Source organism: Medicago truncatula, chromosome 7 (genome assembly GCF_003473485.1).
Source record: "Medicago truncatula cultivar Jemalong A17 chromosome 7, MtrunA17r5.0-ANR, whole genome shotgun sequence".
Classification (NCBI taxonomy): domain Eukaryota; kingdom Viridiplantae; phylum Streptophyta; class Magnoliopsida; order Fabales; family Fabaceae; genus Medicago; species Medicago truncatula.
The window spans coordinates 14,642,964-14,654,702 of NC_053048.1; the positions used below are offsets into that span (position 1 = coordinate 14,642,964).

An 11,739-nucleotide genomic window follows, 5' to 3' on the forward strand; every position below is an offset into this window, starting at 1 on the left:
ACTTATTCGTTCATGAGATTTAATTCAACTCTTTATCAACTAACACATCAACAAATACCTTGATCCAACTAATTAATTAACTAATAATTCTTTGTTTCTCAAAAAAAATAAAAGCTAAATAATTATCAAAACAAGAGAATTTTCTTTTTCACTAAAAAAAAAAAACAATACTTTTATTACAAATATAGTTTAGACTAAAATGCGACTACAAATAAAAACATATCCATCCAACGATTGACTCCACCTTAGCACAACCTCTTTAAGGTAATAATTACACTATGCCTTCAAATCCAAGGAATTCAGATCTTACACACAAAATTAGACACAACCCATTTCATATCTAACCTTAAAATCAAGCTACAATGAGAAAAGTAATGATTTTGATGCTTTTTGTGATTCTGGGTCATGCTGTTTTCACTGTGGAATCTGCTTATAAGGCACCATGGAGGATCCACACACTGTTTTCAGTTGAATGTGGAAACTACTTCGATTGGCAGACAGTTGGATTGATGCATAGTTTCAGAAAGGTGAAGCAACCTGGACATATTACGAGGCTTCTTAGTTGTACTGATGAGCAGAAGAAGAGTTATAGAGGGATGCATTTAGCTCCCACTTTTGAAGTTCCTTCTATGAGTATACATCCTGTGACTGGTGACAGGTAAAGTTTGTGTTTTGATTAAGTTGAATCAGTTTTGTTTCTTTTGGATTTTAGTTTAAATTGTTAGTTATAGTGAGAGAGAGAGTAGAGTGAGAGTTTGTTAGAGTGAGAGAAATGAAGTGTTGAATGTTTTTAAAAAATCCATTTATGGAAACCGTTCGGATGTGAGAGAGATGAAGTTGTAGATGCCTAAATGCGGATGAGATTGGTCTGGATGTATGCATCTAGATACATCCGGACAAATCCGGTATGGATGTATACATCCAGACTAATCTAGTCCGAATTTGTGCATCTCGGGAGAGGGTAAAATTGGCCAAATATAATATAAAAGGGGTTACATTTTAGAAAATATGGCCAAGGGTAGTGAAGCAGCTTTTTGGTCGAGCGATAGTGATTAATCATTGGTTGAAAGTTCTGCGATAGTGATTAGTCATTGGTTAAACGTTTTGGGATGTACCGGATTTAGGATACAAAGTATTTAGTTGAGGGAATGAGATGGGATGTGTTATTATTGCTATTATTATTATTGATTGTCCTATGATATTAGTTGCGTTCACTTGTAATTATGTTTTATATAGCAGTTATTGGTATTCCTAAACTTTGATAATTTTGGTATTTGCACAAAGATTAAGTAATAACTTAATTGATATGTTTTGTACCATAGTAATTAACCTTGCAAAATTATTTCATAACTTAATTGATATGCTTAAACTACCAAAGTTTTGGAATTGAGTATGTTATGTCATAGCTAAATTATTTCAGTGAAAATATCTCTAGATTTGTGCTGAAATGGAATATGGCTGGTAAAATTAATTGCTGGTTTCTATGTTTTTTTTTGTGATTACAAGTTACAACCGCGTATTTTTCTCTCCTCGATTTTTAAGGTCTTTCTTAATTCTCAATCATATCTCTCACTTTATCTGTCTTCACTGCTTGTTGTATTCGCCTCAATTTATATGAAAAATTTCCTTTTTCTGATGTTTTTCTGCTTGTTCGTATCCAGTTTTCGATTTGAATGATGAATGACTTCTCACACATTGTGTTGTACTTATCTACATTTATGTCGGACGTTATTTTAGGCTTTGATTGGGAGGGGGTTTTGAAGGGAAGGGGGAGTGAGTTATGATAAATTCTCTTATTGTTGAGAAGTTTTAGGCTGTGTTTGGATGAGGGAATATTTTGAGGGAAAGTAATGTTTTGAGGGAATTCAACTACTTTAAGGTGAATTCTATTGTTTGAACTCACCTCAAAGTAGTTGAATTCCCTCAAAACATTACATTCCCCCATCCAAACACACTCTTAAAGAAGAGAGAATGGGTTTGGATATTTTTTAGAAGTCTTTCTTCAGTGCTTATTCTTATAATTTCCCCACAATCTGGGGTGTCCGCTTTCGTCCCAAACATGGTTGCCCTCTCCTAAATAAATTTTTTATTCCTCCTTTGTCATAATTTGCTTATAAGATATTCCTGCTAGTACTTTTTGAAGAGGTTTGATCCTTACTATTACGCCTTTCAAAGTGTTATGAATTTGAAGTCTTTTTTGATTATGAGATGTGTACATGAATACCAAATCACAAAAGTGAATTCCTTTTCTAACACGATAAGGTGAACAAGACGTAAATTCTGTCCACTATGCAGGTACCCTGCCATAAATAAACCTGCTGGGATTGTACATTGGCTCAAACATAGTGAAGATGCAGAAAATGTCGACTGGGTTCTCATTCTGGATGCAGACATGATAATCCGTGGCCCAATTAGACCTTGGCAAATTGGCGCAGAGAAAGGAAGACCTGTTGCAGCATATTATGGGTACTTAATAGGTTGTGACAATATTTTGGCTCAACTCCACACGAAACACCCCGAACACTGTGACAAAGTCGGTGGGCTTTTGGCGATGCATATAGATGACCTGCGAGCTTTGGCACCGATGTGGCTGTCAAAAACAGAAGAAGTTCGGCAAGATAAGGCCCACTGGGGAGCAAACATAACCGGTGACATATATGAGAAAGGATGGATCAGTGAGATGTATGGATACTCTTTTGGTGCTGCAGAAGTGAGTTTTCACTCTCGAAATGGTTTTTTATCTCAAGAATTATATCCCCTCCGTAATAAAATAAGTAAAAAACTACTTGTATTCGGTTTTTTTATACATAGTGACCATATTCATCTGGCGCTACATTTCTAGTTTTTGAACTATTTAACTTTCACTAACTGTTTTCCTTTTTACCTTCTTCTTTCTAATAATTTCCTTTCAATGTTCTTCAATTGTTCACAGGTTGGGCTCCGACACAAGATCAATGATAACATAATGATATACCCTGGTTATGCTCCCCAGGAGGGTGTTGAGCCAATTCTTCTCCACTATGGGCTGCAATTTAGTGTAGGGAATTGGTCATTTAGTAAGGCTGATCATGACGACGACGACATTATTTATAATTGTGGACGGCTCTTTCCTCAACCTCCTTATCCTAGAGAGGTATAGAAAAAAGTATCTATTGCAAGAAAATTGTGTCTTGTAGAATATCAGGTTCTCTCATTTTGTGACATAATGATATAACTTCGATGAAAAATATTCAAGTGAAATTGAATTTTGTTGAAGAAAATTACAAATCTCAAACTTTTTATTAATGAAATAAAACAACTTCGTAAAATACAGCAGAAAATCAAACTCATTCCGGTTTTGAGGGATCAAGACTCTACCTCTAACAGAAATCCCTTAAAAAATAAAAAATCCCTTCAAGAAACACCTATTTTAAACTTTTCCTGCTTATTTACAACTACATCCCATTTGATTCAGTTTTTATGGAAAAATCAAATTTAAATATTGGTAGGTTTTTTGTTATGTTGTTGAAAAACGATCAGAATCTGAAAAATGTAGATTTCGGATTATTTGGAGAAGTTACTCTGAGTAGCTTTTTGAAAAACAGGTGAAGTACGACTGTTTCACAATAATTTTTTTTTTTCTTTTCAAACTGTAGCCAAACAAATCAGTTTTATCAAAAGCTTAAACAAACAAGCCCTTAATGGTCTATTGGATTATCTATACTTGTTCTCTTTTTACTATTACACTCAATTGTCTGTAGGACTCTCTCAATTCTCGTAATTTCCAATTTATTATTTTATAATTCTCTTAATTTTCTGCTTGTAACAAGTTTAAGTGCTAATCTTCTACATCCATCCATGTTCCTTCAATTATTCTAGCATAAGGTTTTTCCCAGATTATACTGAAATTGAAAGTTTTTTATTGCAGGTGAATGTCTTGGAAACTGACGCAAATCTACGACGAGGACTACTTTTGAGTATAGAGTGCATGAACATTTTAAATGAAGGTCTATTGTTACACCATGCATCAAATGGCTGCCCTAAACCACCATGGTCTAAATACTTGAACTATTTAAAAAGTGGAACCTTTGCTAAACTAACTCGACCGAAATTTGCGACTCCTGCTACTTTAGAAATGATGGAGGATAAAATTCAAGAACAGGTTGATCATGATCCTGCCAGGCCATATCCGAAAATCCATACTGTTTTTTCCACTGAATGCAGCTCATACTTTGATTGGCAGACAGTCGGACTTATGCATAGTTTCCATTTAAGTGGACAGCCCGGAAATATCACTAGGCTTCTCAGCTGCTCCGATGAGGACTTAAAGCTATACAAAGGCCGTAACTTGGCTCCCACACATTACGTTCCTTCTATGAGTCAACATCCATTAACAGGCGATTGGTAATTATGTCTGATTCAATTTTCAATTGTGTTATGTTTACTTTCTTAGTTTGTTAGTTTGTGACCCTTGGGACTTTGGTGTCAACATTAGTGGTTAAGAAGTCAAGCATTAAATGAGAAAAGAACTAACTTTAGAGTAAATAGGAAATTTCGTACTTGAAATTGCAACCATCAGTCAATTAGTCCCTGATTTTTACAGAAAGGCCCTTCCCCCTTGTTTAGTTCAGCCATTAGAGAGCATGGCATTGCATGTAAAAGTTAGGAGTCATTAGCTGGCAATTTTAAACTATAGCTGCTCTTTGGTATCACTGTGTAGACTTCCGATTTCGTCTAAGTTGGGAATTATAAGAATGTTAACCATAGTCTGTATCAAAGATATTACAAAATAATTGTTGTAACTGTTGCCTAGGGGGTTAATACCCTTACAGTAAAGGTAGTAATTGAACGGCATCAATAGTTTGGAGAGAGAGAAAGAGGAGAAGTCAGGTTTCTCGCAATGGAGAGAATTTCATTCTGTTATACTTTTTCTAAATGTTCAGTATCAACTGCTACGAGTGTGCACGGACACTTCTTGGATTAAACGTGTCCCGGTGTCGGACACGTGTCATGTCCGACACCGACACGGCACCGACACTTATAATTACACTGAATTATGTGATTTTCTCAAATTATTGGCGGTATCGGCGTGTCAGCGTGTCGTGTCCGGTGTTCGTGTCCGTGCTACATACGTGCACAAAATGGTGGTTTCCTAATAAAGATTTCTTACTCATTTGTCCGAAACTCAACTCTTATTCAATTACTCATTTTTGGCTCATGTTTGGTTTTTCTTGTTTAAATTATACAACTAGCTTACTCAACAGTACCAAATGTGAAGTTACTGAGATTTGGTCACAATTAATTTCTTTATTTGATGGTTTATTTAGACTTTAGAAAAATAAGTTAATTTCTCTCAATTTCATATAAGGTACCCGGCAATTAATAAACCAGCTGCAGTCCTCCATTGGCTTAATCATGCAAATATTGATGCTGAATTCATAGTGATTCTTGATGCCGATATGATAATGAGAGGCCCAATTACACCATGGGAATTCAAAGCTGCAAGGGGCAAGCCTGTTTCAACACCCTATGAGTAAGCCTGATGAACTTGATTTACCTTTGTGAGATCTGTTAATTTTTTAATCTTTATTTTGGTTTCAATGAGTCTTGTAGCGAAACTCACACACTAAGTGTTGGTGCAATCATTAACCATCTGAGCTGCTCTTACTGGACAGAGTTGTTAATTTTAATGTATACATACACAACATTTTTAATTTGCATGAGTGTGATGTTTCAATTTTTTGTTTTTTTACATGCTAGCTACCTTATTGGCTGTGACAATGAGCTTGCAAAATTACATACTAGTCATCCTGAGGCTTGTGACAAGGTTGGTGGCGTAATTATTATGCATATAGATGATCTGCGCAAATTTGCTCTACTCTGGCTGCATAAAACTGAGGAGGTTCGAGCTGACAGAGCTCATTATGCCAGAAATGTAACAGGAGACATTTACGAATCTGGCTGGATTAGCGAGATGTATGGTTACTCGTTTGGCGCAGCAGAGGTATTTTGTTTTTTAATTCTTTTCGGTTGTCGCGCATACTCTACAGAACATTTCATCCGAGCACAAGCATACTAAGTTGACACACTATCAATGAAAAATAATTAAATCATGTTGAAATTTTATATTTGCCCTGTTTGGATAAAAAAACTTAATTAAGCTCTAATAGCATAAAGACTTAACATATAAGTGCTTATGTATAAGCTATTTCCAAAATATAAAGTGAAATTGTTTTCATATAAGCTATAAGCTGTTTTCATTAGTTATCTTGGAAAACTTACCGAAATAAGGAAAACAACTTATGGACATGTCATAAATTATTTCCATAAGTACTACCAAACAATCACGCAAGTGCTTATGCCAATAGATAAGCTCAATTAACCTAATACAAACTAATCCTACATGGAAATGGCTTACTGATTGAAAGCCCCGTGGCTCATAAATCGTAACTGTTCCTGTTATTGTATGCTGCATTAATAATTGTGAAATATCTCATCCGCTATCATACTGTGTTGATATTTAACATGGTTTGTTGAACTGTGCATTGGTAATTGGTATACTAATATAACCATTAATTATATTGATGCAGTTGAAATTAAGGCATACTATAAACAGAGAGATAATGATATATCCGGGATATGTTTTCGAACCTAGCATAAAATATAGAGTTTTCCACTACGGATTGCCATTTGGTGTTGGGAACTGGAGTTTTGACAAGGCCAAATGGCGAGAAATCGACATGGTCAACAAATGTTGGGCCAAATTTCCAGAACCACCAGATCCATCAAGTCTCAACCGTGACGATGAGAAGAGTTTTCAGCAAAACCTTCTCAGTATAGAATGTATCAAGACACTGAATGAAGCACTGGATCAACATCATGAGAGAAGGGGGTGCAATAGAGATAGTTCCTTGTCGACATCAAAAGGGGTCACTAAAGAGGAAAGTGTAATCTCAAAGAAATTTGATGTAAAAGGAAAACATATGTTAGAAAATGATTCAGATGAATTTGCTAGTGTTCATAATGATAAAATGGCGATACCTAGTTCTTTTAGGTTTTGGGTGTTATTTTTCTGTGTATTTTCTGGATTAGGTTTCTTGGTAGTGATTTTTTGGGTGCATTCAGGTCATAAAAGAAAAGGAATGAAAATGAAACACCATAGAGTCAGAAGAAGAAGCTTGTATACATGATGCATTTTTTGGCCTCTATGTACCACTAGTAATTTTTGCTTCTATATTGCTTATTTTTTTTTCATATATAAAAATAAATTGTTTTGTAATGAAAATTGTGTAATGAAATGTTTTTTTTCGCCTTGATGTACCTCTAGTATTTTTTGGCCTTGATTATACATAATACATTTTTAGTTAATAGTCATTTTAGTCTTTGATTGTGTAACAATTAACAAGTAGTCATAATAGTCAATCGATGTATTAAAATTTTAAAATAATCTCTGATAGTAAACTTTGTTTGTCAAAATAGTCTTTGCCATTAAAATAATCTCTCAGTGGTATTATGCCTCCAATAATTCAACTCAAATGATAAACTAAAATTCTTACCTTTTAACCAACAAAAAAAATAATCAATCAATTGTTCCACAAGTTTTCTAGCAAATCCATCACTATATCGTCCAACGCTGTATCGTCCCACCTGTCTTCTACCTCGATATCCTCCGGAGTTACGATGAAATTATTGGCCATCGACGTTGTTGTCTCATTTCTCCTTGAACTCATCAAACCACTGCTTGATGCTCCATTCGGTTGTTGTTGGCTATTGAAGAAATTAGTTGCTTTTCTTTCCTTGACATCTTGAGGAAACAAGAGTTGTATTGTGTTCCATAGAATTGTATTCACATTGCAAGAAACATCATTTCTGCAAAAGAAAGCAATGCCATTAGCAATCAATAACAAGATTTTAATTAAATTGTGGTTGCACCCATTAATTTAAAATATCTATAATTCTTTAAAATATTCTTTAAATCTATAAATTCTTTACAATATCTTATATATCTATAAATAAAAGAAAAATACAAAAATCTTTAAGATACCACATTATGATACCGATATTTTTTTAGTCATGCGGTTGCAACAGAGTCTGCAACCGTAATATTGCGGTCGCATCACTTGACGTGGTGCACATTTTAAGACCTTGATCAGGAATATGTGAATTTGTAAAGCCAAAAACTGTATAAACACACAGACCTTGTGATCTTTTGCCTGCACATGGGACACTTCTCTTTAATCTTTTTTGGGGCCGATAGCAAGCATTCTCTACAAAAGCTGCAAAATTGTAGATATAAATAAAAAATCAAGGAGTTTTTATTTTATTTGGGTCAGGTAGTCTAGTGGCTAGAATTCACCTTATAAGTTGAATAAGTGGGGTGTACGGGGTTCGAACCCCGGCCCCTAACAATGCAATGTCCCTACCAACTAAGCTATGCTCACGGGGACAAGGAGATTATTTGATACATTAATGATATATCGAACATAATTTCAATTGCACATAAAGAAGTTAGTAGCAATACTTGTTATATTTTCAAATACGAAAAACATATGTAAACCCTAAAATAATTGATGAGACAAGTGAGTGTTTGTGTTGTGTCTCATGACTTCATAAGTACCTGTGGCCACACAAAGATGTAGTTGGCTCAAATAATACATGCAAACTGTTAGTTTGTTTTAATTCAAGTTTAGTTTTAGTGATAATCACAATCAGTGGTTAATCACAAGTTTGTTTTAGTTTGTTATGAAGTTTGTTACAAGTTTGTTAGAGGTTAGCAAATAAGGTTGTTAGAGTTTGTTACATTGCTTGTGCTTCAAGCAACGTTTAGACTTGTATATAAGACCATTATCTTGTACATTCATTATGTAGAATCAATAAAGATCATTTACAAATTCATCATAACTTTCTTCTCTCTCAATTCTCTCTCTAATTCACATAAAACCTTAGAATCAGAAACTGCTTATGAACTGCTTCTGAACAGTGCTTCTGAACTGCTTCTGAACAGTGCTTCTGAACTGCTTCTGAACAGTGCTTCTGAACAACTGCTTCTGAACAACTGCTTCTGAACAAAGCTTCCGCTTCTGATTTTCTGCGCTATCAAATTGGCATCTAGAGCCTTTGGTTTCGTTCTAAGGGGTAATCAAGATCTTCAATCACGCAATTTGTAGAAAGAAACGCTGAAGGAATCACCATGAATGGTAGCAGCAGTTTCAACACACATCTTCCAATTCTTGAAGCACGCAATTGGGAAAGATGGAGTGCGGTGATGAAGAATCTGTTTGGAGCACAAGACCTGTTGGAAATTGTGCAGGATGGTGTACATGAATTAGCTGCGAATGCTACTGAGGTGCAAAGGAACGCACATAAGGAATTGAAGAAGAAAGATTGCAAGGCTCTGTTCTTGATTCAACAAAGTCTTGATGAAGGAAACTTTGAAAGAATCTCAAAATCACTGAGTTCAAAGGAAGCATGGGACATTCTTTCAAAGTATCATGAAGGTGATGATAAAGTGAAGTTGATTAAGCTTCAATCTCTGAGAAGGAAATTTGAGCTGATGCAAATGGAAGATGATCAGAAGATTTCTGAGTACATCTCTAAACTCATCAATCTTGTGAATCAGATGAAGGCTTGTAGTGAAGCTATCACTGATCAACAGATAGTTGAAAAGATTATGAGGACCCTATCTTCAAGGTTTGATTTCATTGTGGTGGCAATTCAGGAATCAAAAGATGTTAAGACATTGAAGATTGAGGAGCTGCAGAGTTCATTAGAAGCTCATGAATTGATGGTTTCAGAAAGAAGCAATGAAAGATCAATTCAACAAGCCTTGCAAGTTCAAACTATCAAGAAGGATGATTATGATAGGAAGAACTTCAAGAAAGGAAAGAAAAACTCTAAGGGAGGAAACTGGTCTAAAGGCAAGAACAATGGATCTGATAAAGGTGAATCTTCAAAGGAAGGAAATTCTAATCAAAAGAAGAAAGTTGATAAGAAGAAGATTCAGTGTTTCAAATGTGAGAAATTTGGACACTATGCCTCTGAATGTTGGTCTGGTAAAGGAAAGCAATCAAAAAATGATGAAGAGGAAGCCAAAATTGCACAAGATGATTCAGATTCTGAATCATTATTCATGATGGTTACAACAACTAGTAATGAGAGCTGCAATTCAGAAAGTTGGTTCTTAGATACTGGTTGTTCTAATCACATGACAGGAAACAAGACATGGTTAAGAGAAGTGGATCCTGGAAGAAATACAAAGGTGAAGCTTGCAGATCATAGAGTCTTGGTTGCAGAAGGAATGGGGAATATTGCTATTGAAGGAAAGAATGGGAAAGTGGCAATAATTGAAGAAGTTCTCTATGTTCCTGGAATGCAGTGCAATTTGCTGAGTGTAGGTCAGTTCATTCAGAAAGGATACTCAGTTACTATGAAGGACAACACCTTTAAGTTGTTTGATAATCATCAAAGGTTAGTTTTGAAAACTCCTCTTGCAAAGAATAGAACTTTTCAGACCAATATGAAAGCTGTAGAATTGAACTGTTTATCTGCTATGGTAAAAGATGAAGATAGCTGGTTATGGCACTATAGATTTGGTCATCTCAATTTTAGAGGTCTTAATCAATTGGTTGATAAAGAAATGATTCTGGGAGTGCCTAAAATTGAGATACCTAACACAGTCTGTGATACTTGCTTGTTGGGAAAGCAACCTAGAAGTGCATTCAGTTCAAGTTCAGCAAGTAGATCAAAGGAGCTGCTTAATGTTGTATATTCAGATGTGTGTGGTCCTTTAGAGGTTCCTTCATTAGGAGGAAACAAATATTTCATCAGTTTTGTTGATGAGTTTAGCAGAAAACTCTGGTTATATTTGATTAAGGCCAAAAGTGAAGCATTTGATATGTTCCAGAAGTTTAAAATCTTAGTTGAAAAACAAAGTGGTAAATCCATTAAGATTTTAAGAACTGATGGTGGTGGAGAGTATACCTCAAAGGTGTTTGAGAAGTTTTGTGAAGACAATGGCATTGTACATGAAGTCACTGCTCCTTATACTCCACAACACAATGGTTTGGCTGAAAGAAGGAATAGAAGCCTGCTTGACATGACCAGAAGTATGCTAAAGATGAAGAAGATGCCTAATACATTTTGGGGAGAAGCAGTAAGAACTGCAGCATACATCTTAAACAGATGTCCCACTAAGAAACTTAATCAAATTCCTGAAGAAATTTGGTTAGGATGCAAGCAGTCAGCAAAACACTTAAGAGTGTTTGGTTCATTGTGCTATATGCATATCCCTGATGCAAAGAGAAGGAAGTTGGGGGATAAGAGTGAACCTATGATACTGGTTGGCTATCATGAGACAGGTGCATACAGATTGTATCATCCTCTGAATCACTCTATAGTGATTAGTAGAGATGTAAAAATCTGTGAAAATGAAGCATGGGATTGGACCAAGAAAGAGAAGAGTTCCAGTCACACAATTCCCACAATAATTGAAGATGATGATCAAGTTGAACAAGTTCAACTTGATATTGAAGTTCAACCTGAAGTGCATGTTGAAGAGAATCAAGTCACTAGAACTTCAGTTAGACAGAGATTTGCTTCAACTAGATTAGCTGGACATGAAGTCATTCCAGATAATGTAGTTAATGAAGAAGGGGAATTTGTTCATTTTGCACTATTAGCAGATGCAGAACCAATCAATTATGAAGCAGCATTGAATGAAGATGTATGGAAGAATGCTATGATTGAGGAGTTGAATTCAAT

At 35.3% G+C, this 11,739-nt stretch overlaps 1 protein-coding gene across 1 annotated transcript; it reads left to right on the plus strand.

Annotated features, from left to right (window-relative positions):
• Positions 1 to 211: 211 nt before the first annotated feature.
• LOC25479942 (peptidyl serine alpha-galactosyltransferase) lies at positions 212 to 7,353 on the plus strand. The gene is made up of 7 exons (XM_013587622.3): positions 212 to 658; positions 2,296 to 2,710; positions 2,933 to 3,133; positions 3,908 to 4,383; positions 5,348 to 5,512; positions 5,740 to 5,983; positions 6,570 to 7,353. The coding sequence occupies exons 1-7, from the start codon at positions 363 to 365 to the stop codon at positions 7,167 to 7,169; spliced, it is 2,397 nt and encodes a 798-aa protein (XP_013443076.1). The 5' UTR covers positions 212 to 362; the 3' UTR covers positions 7,170 to 7,353.
• Positions 7,354 to 11,739: the final 4,386 nt, after the last annotated feature.